This window comes from Lepidochelys olivacea (genome assembly GCF_965140295.1).
Source record: "Lepidochelys olivacea isolate rLepOli2 genome assembly, chromosome: 9".
Classification (NCBI taxonomy): Eukaryota; Metazoa; Chordata; order Testudines; family Cheloniidae; genus Lepidochelys; species Lepidochelys olivacea.
In genome coordinates this window covers 75,893,516-75,914,203 of record NC_140419.1, presented here as the reverse complement: position 1 = coordinate 75,914,203, position 20,688 = coordinate 75,893,516, and the positions used below count along the sequence as shown (strand labels likewise).

Below are 20,688 nucleotides of genomic sequence, written 5' to 3'. Positions count from 1 at the left end.
GCTCAGGGGGGTGTTTTTTTCACACCCCAGCACTGTAAATTGCCAGTGTAGACAAGCCCTCAGTTCCACTGCCGCTGGCTCTGCACTGTGGCTGCATGCCCACATTCCTTTCAAGTCATAGGTTTGGTTCTGCTATGATCCACAAAACTGGCAAACCCAGCAAGCACTTAAACTCACTGGACTGCAAAGTCATTCTCTCTCTCTCTGTGGCCCAATGACTGTTCCACTGTGGATAAATACTTAAATAGTCACTGAACCAGAGAGCAAGTGTGGTAGGAGAGAATGACTTTGTGGTCTAGTGGTTAGGGCACATACATGGGAGGTAAGAGGCCCTAGCTCCATACCCCTGCCCCAATCACTCATCTATCCACAATGGAACAGTTTCAATTAGTGAGACTGTTTTCCAAGAAAGAGAATATACAGAATATGAAAGTAATTCATGTGTCGTAAGAGTAGGATGCAGTACTATCCCATGGTGGAAGAAAGATGATATGAGGTAGTACTACCAACAGCAAATAATCACAGTTAAACCAAAAATGATTATTAATTACTATACTCATTGCCTTTTATTGAAGGTCCCACATAAATAAAACTGCTCAATGAATATAACAATATAATATTTCTAGATATACTGTATTAGAGAAAAATCACCTCATGCCAAAGATGATACAAAAATATGTATGAATTACTTTGTTTAATAAAAGACCGCTGAGAAACATGGAAAACAGTAAGTTGGCTTTCAGAACAGAAGAGGGTTAGAAGGCCTTTAGGACATCTATCTTCTAGTTTGGTTGGTTGAAAAACTGCTTTTGAATGGTACAGTGTGTAGTCTATCAAAGAAGACCTGAATCTGCTATACTGTAATATTAAAACACAAAAATACATAAGATTTATTTACCCTGAATAATTAACAAAACAATTAAGAAATAAATATATTTGGTTCCTGAAGAATTATTGGAGTTCAGATCTGGATACACCCTTTAGACAGTAATTTCCTCTCTTGCAGGCTTGTCTATTGATGCCATCTTCAGAAACTTCCAAACTTCTTCATTTTCAGTTGCTTCATATAACATCTCAAAGTCCTAAAAGAAATGCAAATCCATGTGCTAATGGCATTAAATCCCAATTCTGTTTTTGTAAAACCCAATATGTCTGTGTGCTTTCTCAGCAGTAACACCTGCGTACACTAACCTCTGGCAAGATTGTTTTTGTCTTGCACAAACATCATTCCAACATATTCCAATTCATAACTCTGATGATATGAAGATTTCAGAAAGTGTGACCATCTGCATTTATTGCACACACAACTACCTAATGTCAAATCCATGGTCAGTAAATGCTGGCCATCTCCTTACTCCCAACAAATTACAAGATAACTTGAACTAAATGGAACTTTTGGACTGATTACTAACAGTGCCATATCCATGTTAAAAGCCTACTGCATAAAAAACATTACAATTTGTTTTGTATAGCATCTTTCATACAGCAGTATGAAGTCTTTCCTCTGTTACAGTTGTGTAACTCCCAATGAACAGTTGGAGTTTCACCCACCTAAATAAGGGTAAAACTCAGCCTCTGTGGCTAAATTTTGTCTCTGTACAAGAACGAAAAAGCATGCAGACAGCCACTAAGGCCTTGTCTACACTGGAATTTAGTCATTGCTATAGATTCACTGATACCAACCTCTAGTGAGATTTGCACTGCGGAAACTTACCCTGTCTTGAAACTGGGTAAAATGTATCTGCAGAAATCATCTACACTAGTGGTTTGCATCAGTGCAGCTACACTGGTGCCTAATCGCACTGTAGACCAGACTCAAAGCTAGCACAAGCAACCTTGTATGTGATGTAATTAGCCAGAAAAAAGCCCAATTAATATTCTGAGGCATGCACCATGGTTTAAGGGATTTGGTTTGCTGAAAAATGACATGGCTAGCAACTCCAGCAGAACTCCTTGTGAACAAGGTGCTCTCAGTAGTATCTGTGATGCCCTTCGCTGTGCAGGCTGGAGGAGGTAGTTTCCAGTCCCTAAAATGCATGGTTAGAATGTTTCGTCTTTTTTAAAATACTGTTATTGTGTTTATCTGATAGCTGAAGTGAATTAGCATGCAAAATTCATTCAAGGCATGTAAAATTCTCTACAGACATACTTATTGTACACCTTATTGTTTAAAAACAAAATCTAGATTTTTTTTCTTACTCCACAGTAGTCATCACCATTGAATATCTGAGGAGGTATTGCATTAGGATTACCAGCCTTCGCCCTCATCTCTTGAAGCAGTTGTTCACTGAGGGATACATCTATTAACTCGTACTTTGTTTTGTTAATGTCCAAAATGCGAGTAACTTCTGCCTGTTTCTGCTTCACCTAGATAAAAAAGACAAATGTTAAAAACAGGCTTTTATTCCTGTTAACAGCCCCACTTGTTTTAATTTTTTTTAAAATAATTCCCTCACACTGAAATATCATTCTATCTAAATAGCTAATCAAAAACAAGTTAGGAAAGCTCATGTGCAGTATATATTGCTCAGATTTTCCCTTTTAAGTTGTTTTGTTCAGACTGGAACTTGGCACACATACTCTCAGCCTGTGAAAGATTTGTTTCCAAATATTTTTAACAAAATTAGTTGAATATTTTCAGGTTTCAAGGATCATTTAAGAACCTTATGGGGGTCAGAGATCCCATCTCTTCTTGGTGGGTGGGTGGTGGGGTGCAGCCTTTGTAAGTGGGAGGACCCTCTTTCACTGCTCACCATGTGGGGGTGCGGGAAAGTCATGTTCAAGGTGGGTGGGAGGTTAGGGTGGTGCTGCCCTATGTGGGTACTGGAGTCATGCTTGATGCTAGCAGTGACTATGAAGTTGAGAGGGCCCCTCTTGCTTCTGGTGCGTGGATGGCGAAGTCCCTCTTGGTGCTGCTAGGTGGGTGGAGGTGCAGCCTCCCATGTGTGGAACTGGGGCCTTTCTTGGTGGTGGAGGTGCAGCCCACTGTGGGTGGAACTCAGGTCCCCCAAGAGGCTCTTGGTACTGGGGGTGCAGTCCCGTAGGGGAGGTGCTGGGCCCCAGGGTGTTGGTGGAGGGGTGCAGCCCTGAGGGGGTGGCGCTGGTGGGGAGGGGCGCAGCCCCAAGGGGGTGGCGCTGGGCCCTGTGTGCAGAGCTGTGGGGGCGGCGCTGGGCCTCGGGTGCTGGTGGGAGGGGGGGTGCACCCCTGAGGGGCTGGCGGCGGGGGCGGGTGCAGCCCTGAGGGGGAGGCGCTGGGCCCCTAGGTGCTGGCGAAAGAGCGGGGGGAGGTTGCCCCGCTCACCTGCCTGGATCCGGTGACGCTGGTGTAATAGACCCTAATGGTGCCCATGGTGAGCGGGCCAAGCCACTCCGTCCCCGCCCGGCCCCTCCTCCCTCACAGGCCGCGCGCCACACGCGGTTGCTAAGGCAACGAACGGCTGCCGGCGCGGAAGGGCCAGGCTCGTTTCTTGCTTCTGATTGGCCGATCCGGGCTGTCAGTGAAAGTCAGCCCTGCCCCTCAGCTCCTGGCCTGCTGCTCCGGTCTGCGGGCTGGTGGTCGGATTGCGGTGCGCGCGCGCCGGGGAGCGCTCTGGTTTGCCGAGCCTGGCTGGGGCCGAACGGGGGAGCAGCTGCTACTGTACCGCCCGCCCGCGCCGCGTCTCCCGCAAGGCCAAAGCGGGCGGCTGCTCACCCCCTCCTCCTTGCAGCGCCCTGGTTTGGGAGGCCCAACCCCGAGCAGGCGGCCTCCCGCCCTGCCCGGTGTCTTCTGGGCTCCCCTCCAGCTGCCTTCCCTGCCCGACTCAGCCACGCCTCCATGGCTGTGGGGCTCCTGCCCCTGTGACTTGGGAGTGCCAAGGAAGGCGAGGGCTGCCCCCATTTCCAGCCCTGTCATTTGTGGGACCCCCTGCCCCACCAGCAGGTGTGGCGCCTCCTCCCCCAAGACCTGCCATGCACACCAGGGCCCCAGGGAAGAGCTGAATCCCCTCAGCCCCCCTACTGCTCATGTCCCCATTCCCAAGCAAGAAGAGGGCAGCCCCAGATGTGACCCTACAATACACAGGGCTACTAAGCCGGAATGGGGCTCCTCTTGGGGCTCAGATGTCAGCAGCCCCTGCCTTGGCCCACATTTCACAGATTCAGCATTGAGCCTGAAGATCTGTGACATCCCACAGACTCTCAGCGTCCCAGCAAAGCCAGCCTGGTGATTTGTGAGGCCCTGTTGCCGGCACCCAGGGCCAGAGGCGAACAACAGCAAGGTTCGTTGCCCGGTGTGTGTCACCCAATGATCACAACGGGGTGGAGAAGCAGAAAAGTTTTATTTGCAGCTGCAAACAAGATACAGGGAGAATAGAATCTCAAATCCTGCACACAGAGCAGGAAGTTACGCAGGCTTTTATACATCCTTTCTTCAGCATACTTATCCAATAGCAAGCTGCCCTAAGTATCCATATAGCCAGCCAATCCAGTTACCAGCTAGTTCCCTTGTTCTCAGTACCATCTGTTAAACCATACATAAAGCTGCTTTATTCAGCATTGTTCTTCCATATCTGCCCTGTTTGGCCTTGTTTAGTTTCAGGCAGTCTGACTCTGCAACATATTGTTGCAGAGCCTCAGCATAACTGCTGTGAGTGCCTCCAGACGGGGGGGCAAGGACACTTGGGCCTAGTGCGAGGGGGCTTCATCGACACTCGTGGTCTTCCGTCCCCTCGATTTACCTAGTGGTCATGCCCAGTGTCCCCAACAGCCCTATTTGTGTATCTTTGTTTTTTTTAAAGACATATGGGAATGTCAGGCCAGCAAAAGAGGTTAGGTGATAAAGAGATCTGGGTTCCTTTCCCAGCTGTGTGCTGTGGACTTCAGAGCAAAATATCTGCTGATGAAATGTCAGTGGCTGCAATTGCTTCATGTCTGACTTTGGGCAATTTGTGAGACTTTTTCCCCATCTCTGAAATGGAGTAACAGTACCTGCCTCACAAGGAGTATGGCGAAGCTTAATTTGTTAATGTGCTTTGAGATCCCAAATGGAAAAAGGCTATTAGAATTCCTAATGTTACTGCTGTATAAATCCAAATTTATTTGTGCCTGCTATATCTTTGATTTGCCACAACTTGTAAAAAGGGAAGAGACAAGTGGGTTTTGAAGAAGTATGAGAGTAAGCACTAAAGAAATTTGTCATTTTTGTCTATGAAAAATGCAACTAGGCCCCAAAGGTAATGAACAATGGTAGGAGCTGAAACAATACAGTCAGTAGGTGGTGCGAAAGAGACATGATGCTGTAGCACAACTAAAAATCTCACAAGGAACATGTAGTTATGTTTACACTAGGGGAACAGGAGGGGGCATCTGCATAGATTTATTTTGTGAAAGTGACACACCATTCTTCCCCCTAACACCTCCTGGACCCAAGACTATGCAGGGGAACTCCCTTTTGGGGGCCCATAATAAACACAAAGATTCTGAGTGTTGCAGCCTGACAAAGAAAGATGGAAGGCTTCTTGCACCTTTCTGCCATTCATGCAGGGGCATATCAAGCCACAAGCCTGGTATGATTTAGGGCTCAATCCTGTTTCAGTGGGGGAGGGATCCTGCTTTTAGTGATTTTTATGGAAATATGTGTGTTTGTTAATAACGTATATACTTTCACAATAAACAGATAAACAGAAGAGGCCTCACTGAGAAATTGGAACACATGGGAGGTGAGCTGGCAGTTGCTTCAGGAACTGAGAGGTATTAGAGGAGTTGAAAGAGATTAGGGTTGCAAAAAATGCAATGTTGGTGCAGTGGGTGAAAGAGGCAGATAGACCTACACCAGGTAAGTTTGAAAAATCAATCAGTGTAATCAATTTCTATTTCATATTTGTGTATAAAAGGTATAGTCTTAGATGAAATATGGGATATATTTTGGTTTTTTTGGAAAAGATTATGTTAAATCTCACCCTGAGCTGCTACTAATTATAATTTATTTTTAATGAAGCACCATAGGTGTGCATGGCACTTTACAAGTAAATAAAAATGAGAGATCTCTGCCTCACGTAGCTTACAATCTGAAAAAGTCATAATACTGCAGGAGATGACAATAAACAATGGCTGAAGACAGAGATATGGGAGAATGAGTCGCAACAGAGGAAGATCATAAGATATGCCTGTTTTTACCTGTTCATCATTTTAGCATGGGACTAGAAGGAAGGCTTCATTCTGTTTGCATTTTTCTTACCCGAGTTTCTATAGTCAGATATCTTCATATATCTCTTTCCTTATAAATTCTGTTTAATGTTTTAGACTTGTCATTCAAAGACCTGCACTAACACATTTATGTGACTTTGTCACTGTTTACACTTCCACTTGTAACCTGCATTCACCTTCTCAGCTATCTTTGATGTCTCCTTTACCACATTTTGTTAGTTTAAATATTGGGTCTTTGGTCGAGGCTGACACATTACGGTGGAAATACCTTCTTCCTCCCTCTGTGTGCTGCTGACTCCTTGGCACACTTTAATACAACGTTTAATTGTTGTTATCCTCCAAATTATTATTTTACCAAATCTGGTTGTCTGTGTGTTATCCCTGTATTGCATGGCTCTAATTCATAAACAGTACTGCAATTAACACTAATTTAGTAGCCTCAGTAGAGGAGCCCTGGAGTGAGTTGTATGGAGTTTGAACTACCCCGTCTGCTCTCAAAGTTGATTCCTCCAGGTCAGGGTTGAGACGTGTTAATGAAGATGGAGAAATGCTTATTTGTTATCAGCACTGAATCTGTTGTGTAGAAAGAGAATTTCACTCATGATGATATAGTGGAAATAGTTACTTCAAATAACCTTTAAATATTAATTATTTTTATGAGTTCAGTTGGACTCAGCTCTGTATTAAATGTGTTTCTTACATTCACTTAGAACACAGTATGGATGTATAAGGGAATACATAGAATCATAGAATATCAGGGTTGGAAGGGACCCCTGAAGGTCATCTAGTCCAACCCCCTGCTCGAAGCAGGACCAATTCCCAGTTAAATCATCCCAGCCAGGGCTTTGTCAAGCCTGACCTTAAAAACCTCTAAGGAAGGAGATTCTACCACCTCCCTAGGTAACGCATTCCAGTGTTTCACCACCCTCTTAGTGAAAAAGTTTTTCCTAATATTCAATCTAAACCTTCCCCATTGCAACTTGAGACCATTACTCCTCGTTCTGTCATCTGCTACCATTGAGAACAGTCTAGAGCCATCCTCTTTGGAACCCCCTTTCAGGTAGTTGAAAGCAGCTATCAAATCCCCCCTCATTCTTCTCTTCTGCAGGCTAAACAATCCCAGCTCCCTCAGCCTCTCCTCATAAGTCATGTGTTCCAGACCCCTAATCATTTTTGTTGCCCTTCGCTGGACCCTCTCCAATTTATCCACATCCTTCTTGTAGTGTGGGGCCCAAAACTGGACACAGTACTCCAGATGAGGCCTCACCAATGTCGAATAGAGGGGAACGATCACGTCCCTCGATCTGCTCGCTATGCCCCTACTTATACATCCCAAAATGCCATTGGCCTTCTTGGCAACAAGGGCACACTGCTGACTCATATCCAGCTTCTCGTCCACTGTCACCCCAGGTCCTTTTCCGCAGAACTGCTGCCTAGCCATTCGGTCCCTAGTCTGTAGCTGTGCATTGGGTTCTTCCGACCTAAGTGCAGGACCCTGCACTTATCCTTATTGAACCTCATCAGATTTCTTTTGGCCCAATCCTCCAATTTGTCTAGGTCCTTCTGTATCCTATCCCTCCCCTCCAGCGTATCTACCACTCCTCCCAGTTTAGTATCATCCGCAAATTTGCTGAGAGTGCAATCCACACCATCCTCCAGATCATTTATGAAGATATTGAACAAAACCGGCCCCAGGACCGACCCTTGGGGCACTCCTCTTGGTACCGGCTGCCAACTAGACATGGAGCCATTGATCACTACCCGTTGAGCCCGACAATCTAGCCAGCTTTCTACCCACCTTATAGTGCATTCATCCAGCCCATACTTCCTTAACTTGCTGACAAGAATACTGTGGGAGACCGTGTCAAAAGCTTTGCTAAAGTCAAGAAACAATACATCCACTGCTTTCCCTTCATCCACAGGACCAGTAATCTCATCATAAAAGGCGATTAGATTAGTCAGGCATGACCTTCCCTTGGTGAATCCATGCTGGCTGTTCCTGATCACTTTCCTCTCATGCAAGTGCTTCAGGATTGATTCTTTGAAGACCTGCTCCATGATTTTTCCAGGGACTGAGGTGAGGCTGACTGGCCTGTAGTTCCCAGGATCCTCCTTCTTCCCTTTTTTAAAGATTGGCACTACATTAGCCTTTTTCCAGTCATCCGGGACTGCCCCGGTTCGCCACAAGTTTTCAAAGATAATGGCCAATGGCTCTGCAATCACAGCCGCCAATTCCTTCAGCACTCTCGGATGCAACTCCTCCGGCCCCATGGACTTGTGCACGTCCAGCTTTTCTAAATAGTCCCTAATCACCTCTATCTCCACAGAGGGCTGGCCATCTCTTCCCCATTTTGTGATGCCCAGCGCAGCAGTCTGGGAGCTGACCTTGTTAGTGAAAACAGAGGCAAAAAAAGCATTGAGTACATTAGCTTTTTCCACATCCTCTGTCACTAGGTTGCCTCCCTCATTCAGTAAGGGGCCCACACTTTCCTTGGCTTTCTTCTTGTTGCCAACATACCTGAAAAAACCCTTCTTGTTACTCTTGACATCTCTCGCTAGCTGCAGCTCCAGGTGCGATTTGGCCCTCCTGATTTCATTCCTACATGCCCGAGCAATATTTTTATACTCTTCCCTGGTCATATGTCCAACCTTCCACTTCTTGTAAGCTTCTTTTTTATGTTTAAGATCCGCTAGGATTTCACCATTAAGCCAAGCTGGTCGCCTGCCATATTTACTATTCTTTCGACTCATTGGGATGGTTTGTCCCTGTAACCTCAACAGGGATTCCTTGAAATACAGCCAGCTCTCCTGGACTCCTTTCCCCTTCAAGTTAGTCCCCCAGGGGATCCTGGCCATCCGTTCCCTGAGGGAGTCGAAGTCTGCTTTCCTGAAGTCCAGGGTCCGTATCCTGCTGCTTACCTTTCTTCCCTGCGTCAGGATCCTGAACTCAACCAACTCATGGTCACTGCCTCCCAGATTCCCATCCACTTTTGCTTCCCCCACTAATTCTACCCGGTTTGTGAGCAGCAAGTTAAGAATACATAATACAGCAGAAAGTATGCATTTCTGATAGTTGGGGCAAAGCAGTGGAGGATCTACACAGAGCGCCTTCAAATCCTTGTTCAAGCAGTGCACATGACATAGGTAGTGAAACTCTTCAGAGGAATTTAGAAAGAGGAAATGGACAAGTCACTGACAAGGGAACATGGTTGATTTGGGTCATGCAAATGCAGATTCACATAGCCAAAACTGGACCGTGTCTGTTTCTCACCCTATATCCAGCAGTAGCTGATAGTGGACAGATACAAGGATGCTGGGATTCTGGAACATATGTTGGAGCTGAGAATTCTTTACCTTAGCAGTGCTGCTTTGAAGATCATTTCCTCCCAAAGCACTTTTTCAGGATAAGGGCCTATGAGATATTGTAGTTGCCATATAGTTTACATGCACTGATTTTTGGAGCCTGGATTAATTTGGATTTGAATATTTGTAATGCATAATCCCATCTGTGTTAAAAATCTACAGCATAGTCCAGTTTCTCACATAATCAACTTCACTTTGCACAAGAGGAGAGCTGGAATGCGTTTGGTTTAGCTGTCTCTAGTTTCATTCAAATAAATGTTTGCATACAAGCGCATTATTATTTTGTATCACCTCAAAGTGTGCTAGTTGCTTTATCAAATACACAAAAAGACAAGGTCCTTTTGTAGAAGAGTTTACATAAAGGATGGTGTCTTTGCTGAAGAGGGGACAGCAGTCATTCTAACAAGATTAGATTGGAAAAACAAGGAAGGCAAAAGTTATATAGGACCCTGCTTCTAGTTTATTTTAATTCATAGTTAGGATACATTGTCTGTAATACTTTACTACTGAGGAATCAATAAATTGGTTGTGGTTATTGAAATGTAAAAAGAGGGTACCACATTCAGGATGTCTAATGTATTACACATTTGTGTGTTTCATTTGTACATTTTCCCTCCATCAGCATATGGTTAAGAGCTTTATTCTAGTACTCGCAAGACAATTAAATTCTTATTATCCACCAAAGAGAAGGAAACTTGATAAGGGAACCAACCAAAAACTCTTTCAGTGCCTGTGTATCTATTAACTAGTGCTTGAGAGCATTGTACAATGTTAACAAACTGCTTTCCCACTTGGAAATCCACATGACTTGTCAGTCATATCAGTTGGTCACTGACTGATTTGAAAACCAAAACTACATTTGTCTTCCGCCGTTCATGAGCTTGTTTGTTCTATGACTTGGGACTAGTGGCACTTTATATTTTGTTCCGTACTATTTCATTGGAAGGTTTAGGTTTTGTTAGTTTTTTTGCCTGATTAAACAGATCTCACAATATAATCTTAGTTCTGCAACTAAAGAAAGTACCACTGTGTTCTTGTAAAACAGCCCTTTAATTTAAAGAAAAAAAGAAGTAACTAAGTTAGTGAAGGATAGACATTTCCCAATTTGCGGTCTCATTTTCCTGTATCTGGAGACTCCCTGTAATGTATGTCAATGGAAAAAACTGAGGAGCTGAGCCACCCATAAGTTTTACATTTTAGTTTTAGAGAGTTTGCTATCCTGATTATGCCAAATGAATCTTTGTGTGTACTTTAACATACTACAGTCCATTCAGTGATAGGGCACTTGTCTGAAACTGAATTAGCTTCATATGTCAAGTAATCCAGTTACAAATGGAAATGCTATAGGAAGAATAAGCCTTCTATTTTCCACAATAGGAACCTCATTTCCAAGAAAATTTGAAGTTATCAATTTAACTTGGCTATTCAGTTTCATACAGCAAATTATAATCTCTGCCCCTGCTGAATGAAACCTAATGGAGAATTGTAAATTAATTCCTGGATTTTATGTTTTCATTTTATCCACTGAAAAAATTAACTGCGTAAGCAATATAAAATGGTAGAAAACAATACTGATTGCCTTGTCTATGTATAATATATTACAACATAATCCTGTAGGCTTCTGAGGGGCAGATATCTCACTGAGGTATCTGGGAGTTTTTACTGTGGGCCAGATTCTGATTACAGTACTAAAATGGAATGCGAGTAAAGTTCTCAACGAATAGTCCCATTGGGAGACAAACACTTGCAAGATCTCTATCAAGCATTTTACAACTACAATACCCACCTGCTGAAGTGAAGAAACAAATTGACAGAGCCAGGGGAGTACCCAGAAGTCACCTACTACAGGACAGGCCCAACAAAGATAATAACAGAAAGCTACTAACCATCACCTTCAGCCCCCAACTAAAACATCTCCAATGCATCATCAAGGATCTACAACCTATCCTGAAGGACGACCCATCACTCACAAATCTTGGGAGACAGGCCAGCCCTTGCCTACAGACATGGTTGCAGTAAAAAAATCATATATTTAGATGTCTAAATGCTATAATATGTCACTGCAATTCATCGGGAGTGCAGAATTAGTCTGCAAATTTGGAGGCTAGTTTTGAAATTCAGCCTCTAATTTGAGCTGCCTTTGCTAACCCATGAAGCTCACAATTACTGCTTCCCTCCTGGCTTGGAGGAAAGAGAAATGAGAAAGTGAGAGTTAGTTTTCATTTAAAAACAAAATAAGTTTCTAGCCTTTTTCCTGACAAAGAAAACGTAAGAAAACCAATATGAGTTTTGAAAGCTTGTCACTGATTTTTTTCCAAGATTGTATGTTATCCACAGTGCCTTGGCTTCCAGTCAGCCATGGTTGGCCTTTAGGGTCTGGAGAAGTGTAACCATGGGTTGTTTCATTATTGCGACGATCCCAAATCATGTCACAGCTGAGGTAGTCAGTGGTCCCAGTTTACAGTTGCTAGGACTAGGACACTGCAAACTGCCAGCTGTGTGCACTCTGGCTACAAGGAGGGACATAGGAGCATGATCTACAGGCTCTGATTTGAGCATTACATTTTAAAAAACAATCTTTATATTTTTACCCTCACTTATGCACTGCAAATGAAAAAACTTGTACCTACAAACATTTGCCTCTGCAAATCAGAGACATCTAATTTAATAACTAAATTCAGATTTTTGTAGATGGAAATGAACAATAGAAGCCTTGATTGCGTCCTTGCATTTTCAAATGTACTACGAGCATAGCCAAAGGTATCCAATGGAAATCTACTAGATACACTAATCTTTTAGTAATCTTATAGTAATCTTAGTTATTTTAGGTTTCAGAGTAGCAGCCGTGTTAGTCTGTATTTGCAAAAAGGAAAGGAGTACTTGTGGCACCTTAGAGACTAACAAATTTATTTGAGCATAAGCTTTCGTGAGCTACAGTTCAAGAGACTGCTGAATTGGAATTAATTTGCAAACTGGATACAATTAACTTAGACTTGAATAAAGACTGGGAGTGGATGGGTCATTACACAAAGTAAAACTATTACCCCATGTTTATTTCCCCACCCCCCAATGTTCCTCAGACATTCTTGTCAACTGCTGGAAATGGCCCACCTTGATTATCACTACAAAAGGTCCCACCCCGACCCCCCCACCCCGCTCTCCTGCTGGTAATAGCACACCTTAAGTGATCACTCTGGTTACAGTGTCTATGGTAACACCCATTGTTTCATGTTCTGTATGTATATAAATCTCCCCACTGTATTTTCCACTGAATGCATCCGATGAAGTGAGCTGTAGCTCACGAAAGCTTATGCTCAAATACATTTGTTAGTCTCTAAGGTGCCACAAGTACTCCTTTTCTTTTAGTTATTTTAGTTGACATATTGCAAAATTAAAAAGCAGTCATGCTGGTTGTGAGCATTACACCAGAATCAGTCCCATCCAGACACATTTTTTACATCCTCTTTTGGATTTGGTGTCACTACTTGTTTACAGACCACACAGTTTTCCACTGGTGACAGCACTTCTGTTTTAAAAGTTGTGCAAAAAGAGGAACAAAATTGTGTGTGCTCCAGTTATTGCTTACACTGTCTGCAGTGAATAAAGAGAATTTATTCTGAGGTTGCTGCAGTTGTTGTAATGGAATGTTAGGTTATGTGACTATCCACATCTTATACTGATTCTGAAAGGGTAAGTGTGGTTTTCTTTAGTTTGTCTCAGCTTATTTTTTGTTAAGAAATTTAGAGTCACTTAAAATAACTTAAAAAGTATATGTATTTTTTAAAGTATGCTTGCTAAGGTTCCCATATTTTTGACATTTTGCTCAGCTACCAAGCATTAGAGGCAAACTTTTCATAAGTAACTAAGGTTGGATCCTCAAAACTGTTTAGGTGCCTAACGCCTATTGAAATCAATTGGAGTTAGGCACCTAAATACCTTTGCACATTTGGGCTTAACACCCATTTTCAAAAGTGAGTCAGGCACGTAGTTGCCTAAGTTCCACTGACTTTCAATGAGATGTAGGCTCATAAGTGCCTGTGTCTCTTTTGAAAATGACACTTAGGCATTTAAAAAATTTTTAGCCTGCATCTTTGCATGTGTGAGAGATATATAAAATAAAGTAAAATGGTTAAATTATTTTAACTGCTGAAGGATCTGTGTACTGTACTTTTTCTGAGCACTGTTGTCAGTCTTATGACATCTGAATTAGAGTGCGCATATTAATATGTGGAGTACTTAAAATCAATTCTGCTTTGGAAAGAGTTATTTTAAGGTTGGTTCTGGTATCACACCTGCTCTACAGAAGTGTCGCTTTATATTAAACAGCTATCCCCTGATTTAAATGTTTTTAAAGCGCTGATGTGAGCCCTGCTAGCCCAAGTCTGTCAACTCTGGTCTGTGAGGCTGTGAAGACATATCCTGAGTGCTCCAGAGATGCACAAAGGGAGCAGTCCCCTTGTGCTGGGACAACATTCCACAGGCATTCAAAGTGAAGAGGAGACTTTTGGTGTTCTCCTGCTTCATTCTCCCACGTAAGGGTCAGCCACAATGTGGTCCTCAGTGAGTGTGGGTCAGAGCCAACTCCCACTGAAGTCAAAGGAAAGAATCTTATTCATTTCAATAGGAGATGGATTGAGCCCTAAAGGCTTGCTCTATCTAAGTCAATTGGAGTTTTACCACCGACTCCAAAGGGTGCTGGATCAAGTCTTGTGTGAGCAAATACAATTAAAAGGTGAAGCTAAGGAATCACAAAATATAGTAGCTAGCTATTTTGAGATGTGTACTTTAGTTTTTAATTATTCATAATAATGTTTCATAATGTACTAGTGAATGAATGCAGTGAATTTAGTAAAATTGTGGACCCTTAGTAATACAAGAGCTCATTACCATATCTGCTTAAATTTTAGCTAGTAGTTCAGCGATATACCCAATATTTTAATGTAAATAAGCAAGATATTCCTGCAATTAGGGCTCAGTCCAGCAAGGTGCTGAGCATTCTTGGGAAGTGATGAACATCTTCAGCTCACACTGAAGGCAGTGGAAGTTGCGGCCACTCAGTATCTCACAGGGGAGCTCAACACCTGGCATGATTAGCCCCTTAGTTTACTGAAAAAAGGGTGTAGAGGATTGATCATCAGTCAGAACTTCAGCTGGTGAAGTCAGTTGTGCTCTTGCTTTCAGTAGAACTATGTTGATTTTACGCCAGCTGAGGATCTGGCAGTTGTCACCAAATGAAAAAGACTTCATTGATTAAATCTTACTGAGAAGAAGTCATGTGCAGAATGTAGCACAGTTGTCACAGTTCAGAAGAAGGGTCCAAGACTGACCTGATATGAAAAATGAAGGATCAAATTATTGGCCTAACTCTTTTCTTTTTCAGAATAATTTTTGTTGACATGATGGCTTTACTTTATCTGGCTATAAAAATGAAATTGGTGAAAACAATTAAGTTACTGTTTGTTGAACTAAAAAACCCCACACATTGCAGTCTTCATGAAGCATACATTTTTAAAAAACTTTATCAATTAAGGATAAAATAGCCCTTACTGTTACGCTTATTTTGCATTACTGTACATGGCTTCTTTGTATTTGCAGGAATATAGTGAACTCTGCTGGTTAGTGAGCCTCTAGCACTGATCAACATGTTGGCAGAAGGCATCCTAACTGGAATCATATACAAAGAAAGAAAACAGAACATAGATAAACCCCACAAATGTCACATAAACAGAAAAGATGAAAGGGAACCCTGGAAAGATCACCTTATAGATACACCAGCAATTAAAGATTTTGCTTCAGAATCTGAGAAGCAGAATGAGATCATTGCAAAAGGTAGCAAAATTGAAAACAATAAAGATCTTCAGTGGACATCTAAAGAAGAGCTACCTGCAAAAGAACATAGTGCTCATGTTAAAGGAACCATATCTGCAGCTTTACATATACCAGGAAGAGAACAAAATCATGAAATCCAGCTGGATTTGTATAGATCTTGGTCATGCCACAGTATTTATCAAAACTATCCTGACTTACATATTGGAGGAGACCATGTAGGAGGCTATATGCAGGATTCAGGTTGCATTATGGACCACATAAGTGATGAACTTGTTGATGGCCCTGTTTTACTGTCAGGAGATATTCTATTGGGTCATTCCCCTCAAAATGAGCCTCTTGAAAAAACAGCTACAAAGTCCTTGAATGGTGATGAAGGTGGAGAAAGAAGTATGACACTCCACAAGCAGCCTCTTTCGAATTCCGTGCTGAACAATTACATGGATACAAAGGTGCAAGAGCTCTATAAACAGTTTTTTGAAGAGAACCTGACCAGGTGTGGTTCTGTAACAAACCTTCTGACTTCCAGTTTGATCATGAATAACCTAAATCAGATAAACCTTCAGATCTCCCAAGAACAGACTATAGAAAAATCTAAAGCTAGAGAAGTGCTCTTACAGTCTCTAGCTTTGTTTAGTTTCCACAATGCTGCCAGTGGAAACAGCTCTGAATTTAGCACTCCAAATTTACAGTTCTCAAACTCACTAAGCAAGAGAAAGAGCTCCCGGATACAGTTTACATCATGACTGAACTGTTTGGTTACAGCAGTGGTTCTCAAACTTTTGTACTGGTGACCCCATTCACACAGCAAGCGTCTGAGTACGAACCCCTTATATTAAAGAAGTGTTTAATTTATATTTAACACCATTATAAATGCTGGAGACAAAGCAGGGTTTGAAGTGGAGGCTCACAGCTCGCAACCCCCCATGTAATAATCTCGCGACTACCTGAGGGGTCCTGACCCTTAGTTTGAGGATCCCTGAGTTACAGCCTAGTCTTCAGCTGCCATCTCTTCTCTTTCAGGATTAGTTTGTGAAATGTACCAAAATTAGACACTACTGACTTCTTAAAATAAATTTTGACATTTAAACCACACTTTGTCTGTGGTGCCACTTCATTGCTTGTTACCGGACTAAGATAACGATCATGTGCCTTTGTGGTGTTGAATGTAATCCAAATGAAATTTTTTACAAAATCCTATTGAGCCAGATTTTCAAAGTGGTTTAAGACCAGCTTCTTATAAGAGTCCATCCCTGCCAACACCTAGTATGTGAGTAATTATACATAGGACTAGTACTTATTCAGTCAAAGTTAGTCACATGCATTAATGTAGGTAAGATAGTCCTCTAAGAAATTAATCGAGAACCCAATGAAATCGATGGTTAGACACACTGATTTCAGTGGTCTTTGGATCATGCCATAAATTTCAACCCATAATTTTGTGCATTTAAATTTAGAGGTTGCTATTGCAGATTTCACCCATTATGTCTGAGAAAATGGGCTTCTCTTTTGAAAATCCTGTTTAACAATTTGGTTTATTCTGCATAGCATTTTACATATATCAAATGTATATAAAAATGTTTATCAGAAAGGAAACCCAATGAGCACACTCTATAGCAGCGGTGTCCAGTACTTTCGCCACTATCCACATGTGGCTAATAGGCTATTGAATTGTGGCTAATGCATGTGGCTTTTTTATAATGTGGCTAATAAGAAAAATTCAAAACCACAAGTGTGGCTAGCAGTGTGGCTAGCATTGAATTTCTATTGGACACCGCTGCTCTATAGAAAGATGCTATGTGCATTTATATGAGGTTAATAATACATGTTTTGTATTATACAGGTAAGGTATATTACGATGGAAAACTACAGATACATCAGCTTCTAAAAATTTAACAGATCAAGTTTATAAAATGTTAAAAGTATTTCAGTTACTGTAAAGGTGTCATTTCTATTCATTTAAAATGTCATTTACTTAAATAGAAGTTTCCATATATTATACAACAAAATCCACTCAGATTCCCAGAATATATCAAATAATTACTTCTGCCTACCATTTGCATTATAAAAATAGGACTCCTTGTTGTCTTTTTCTGAAAAATACACCCTTATGACCTCAGCAAGTTAAGTGTGTGTTGCAAGGTTACTGAAAGGCAAAGATATTGCAAGTTTTGTTCCTATTACCCTAAATCAGTGGTTCTCAGAGTTTTGTACTGATGATCACTTTCACACAGCAAGCCTCTAAGTGCGACCCCCCCCCCTTATAAATTAAAAACACTTTTTATATATTTAACACCATTATAAATACTGGAGGCAAAGCAGGGTTTGGAGTGGAGGCTGACAGCTCGTGACCGCCCATGTAATGAACTCGTGACCCCCTGAGGGGTCCCAACCCCCAGTTTGAGAACCCTTGCCCTAAATGTTACATGCATATTTCATTAGGAAAATTTGTTTACTTCGCCTGCAGCCATCCTTTCCTGCTGCAAAGGTCTTTTGTTGTAAATTATCACTATGTTGATATTATACTGTGATGAATGAACTGAAGTTTGATATCTCAATTGTACAAGCAAGTTTTCTCTCAGTGGGTAAGCTACTGCTCTGACACACCAAAACCAATGAGGTATTTTGAGGCACTTGCAGTTCTGTGCCTTCAATCCTGAACTCAGTGGATTTACCAGTGTAAATGCTAGCAGAAAATGTGGCTTTTTATTTAACCTTTAGGCTAATGATAAACTTTCAGAATGCATGCTGTACTGGTAGTTAAACCATTTTATCCAGAGTTACTGATCTCAAGCAACACCTAGGTATAGGACGCTGTTTTATAAATTAGTGCTTCTCAGTGAAATTTAATGTGTAATAGTTGATGTAAAACAAAGTATTTTTTTCTTCTGAAACATCTGCTAAACTGTGTAGCACACAGATTCTAAATCTGTCAACCCTCAAAGGGAATGTGAAGGATCTTGTGACGTTTAAGTAATGATATGTCAAATGCTAATATCTTTGTGTTTATAAATCAAGATCCTCTTCATCTGATTGGTACTTTGCAAAGAGTAAAGTGTTTCTTACTTAGCATCTTTATTTATTTTTAATAAGTCATTCATGATTTTGTTGCAAGTCACAATAAAAATATCAACAGGATTTAAAGAACAATTATCAGATGAGACACACTTGAATTCATAAAGGGTCACTTACTCAAGTGAGTTATCTTCATTGGTACTATTCACATTAGTTAAGGCTTCAGGACTGGGGTATAATTTGAGATTGTCAATCCCTTGACCTGTAGAAATCGGGTAACTTGCAGAAACAGTGTATTTCAGTTTCAGTGGATCAAAATGAGAGCCATATCTTAAGTATCTTTTCAAAACTGGTTCATGGCACAGCATGATGGTACTAGAGATGGAATTAACTGGGCGAAAAAGTGCAGTTTTGGGGGCACCAAAATTATTTGCAAGTTCATATTATATTCAGCAAACAGCTTTGGCTGAAAAAATGATTTTTTAAAAACAGTCTAACCATTTCATTTTGGCATTTCTGGACTGAAGCATTTTGACTTTTCATTCCAAAATGAGCTTCTTGTTTTGAAAATAGCCAATTTTTTAAAAGGCTTTAAAAAGGGGCTAAAAATCCCCAAGTGATAGAGGGCGGGGCCAGGCTTCCCAAACCAGCCCTCCATATCGTTTCGCAACCCCGATGTGGACCTCAGGCTAAAAAGGTTGCCCACCCTGATTTAAAGACTTCAAGTTAAAGAGACTCCACCATTTACCCTAGTTCAAACCAGCAAGTGACCTGTGTCCCATGCTGCAGAGAAAGGTGAAAATCCCCAGGGTCTCTGCCAGCCTGACCTGTGGGGAAATTCCTTCCTGACCCCAAACATGGTGATCAGTTAGACTCTGAGTATGTGGGCCAGACCCACCAGCCAGAGACTTAAGAAGAATTTTCTGTAGTAACTCAGAGCCCTCTAGTGCCCCATCTCTGGCTGTCAGACATATTTGCTAATCGCAGTCACGGATAGGACATATGCCATTGTAGGCAATCATGTCATACCATTCATTCCATAAACTTTATCAAGCTCAGTCTTGAAACAAGTGAGGGTTTTTTGCCCCCACTACTCCCCGTGGAAGGCTGTTCCAGAACTTCACTCCCCTGATGGTTAGAAACCTTCATCTAACTTCAAGCCTAAACTTATTGATGGCCATTTTATATCAATTTGTTCATATGCCAGCGCTGGCCATTAATTTAAAGAAGTCCTCTCTCCCAGCCCCTCTGATGTATTTATAAAGATTTCATTTCACTGAGTCTCTTCAAGTCATTAAAACTAGTCTGGATGATTCAGCTGAATGCATGTATTTGATGTCTAATGCTCATATTCAGTTGCAAATACATGTATTTGACATCCAATATGTATATTCAGACTACTCACTTTGAAATCAAATTTCAAACCTCAAACACTGAGTACATCAGGAACTGTGCAGATACTTCAGAGCTATTATTTGTTAATTTAATAGATTCCCATGTTATGGAATTGATTCATAAAGGATTTGTGAAGAAAAAAAAAAGCTACAGTTCACTCAATTATGTGTTTAGGAACTACTGTTTGACCAGGTGAAACGAAAGAGGTAGGCGTTTAAAAATATAACAGACATATTATTAAATTGTTAACTATGTGTATGGTGAGATTATTCAAAACAATTAGGGTTGCAATTTCCTCCATGCTCTGTTTGGAGGTCTCGTGTTTGAGAATCTTAGGAGAAAGGCCAGATTAACATTATGTGTAGTTTAGCCTGGCCATTTGAAGAGTGAACTCTTTTCTAAAATGGCTGTTTTTATGGATTTTTATATTGCTGAACTGGTTTTATTTTGCTACTCTTTTTTGGTTTCATTTTACATCTGATGATGTTTTGGAACACTTTTTCTCTGAAGATGTTAAAATTTGTGGGTGAGATGATAATGCCCAAGTCATTGGACTAAAGTCAAAGGAGCTATGCTATTTTACATCAGCTGAGGATTTGGCCCATTAATCTTTCTATCACTCAGTTTATTCAATTTAGGGGTTCTCTTTTTTAAATTTCTTAATTATACTCACTTCATTTTTTTAAAAATGAAGTTCTATAGCTTAGGGGCAAATTTTCACAAGTGTTCATCCAAGCCTAATGAATTGCCCCCACAATTTTATGAATGTAAAAAATAATCTACTGATCTGTTTTATACAGTCACCCATCACTGCAGTATCTGAGCACCTTCCACATATGATTAGTAGCAATACTAAATTCTTGTGACAAAGCTCTGTCCTTGCCTCTGTGAGTCCCACATTTCCTG

At 41.4% G+C, this 20,688-nt stretch overlaps 2 protein-coding genes across 6 annotated transcripts in view; one reads left to right on the top strand and one right to left on the bottom strand.

Annotated features, from left to right (window-relative positions):
• Window positions 1–537: 537 nt before the first annotated feature.
• Window positions 538–3,892, bottom strand: LOC311525828 (SH3 domain-binding glutamic acid-rich-like protein 3; the record flags this gene model as incomplete). Of its 2 annotated transcripts, none has more annotated exons than XM_084638222.1 (3): window positions 538–1,082; window positions 2,200–2,367; window positions 3,692–3,892. In XM_084638222.1, the coding sequence occupies 3 exons, from the start codon at window positions 3,890–3,892 to the stop codon at window positions 981–983; spliced, it is 471 nt and encodes a 156-aa protein (XP_084494348.1). In that variant the 3' UTR covers window positions 538–980. The 2 variants fall into 2 exon arrangements, with proteins under 2 accessions (XP_084494348.1, XP_084494349.1); XM_084638223.1 differs by lacking the exon at window positions 3,692–3,892 and adding an exon at window positions 3,302–3,682.
• A 241-nt stretch (window positions 3,893–4,133) lies between these two features.
• LOC311525827 (TLR adapter interacting with SLC15A4 on the lysosome-like) overlaps window positions 4,134–20,688 on the top strand; it is a 36,820-nt gene continuing 20,265 nt past the window's right edge. The window contains exons 1-3 of one of the 4 annotated variants that reach the window (XM_084638219.1): window positions 4,134–4,256; window positions 5,654–5,696; window positions 15,142–16,422. In XM_084638219.1, the coding sequence (XP_084494345.1) occupies window positions 15,189–16,118 (930 nt within the window). In that variant the 5' untranslated portion in view covers window positions 4,134–4,256; window positions 5,654–5,696; window positions 15,142–15,188 and the 3' untranslated portion in view covers window positions 16,119–16,422. Of the gene's footprint in view, window positions 4,257–5,653; window positions 5,697–5,716; window positions 5,813–13,131; window positions 13,237–15,141; window positions 16,423–20,688 lie in introns of those variants that run through there. The other 3 variants (XR_014712869.1, XM_084638220.1, XM_084638221.1) reach the window with 3 other exon arrangements.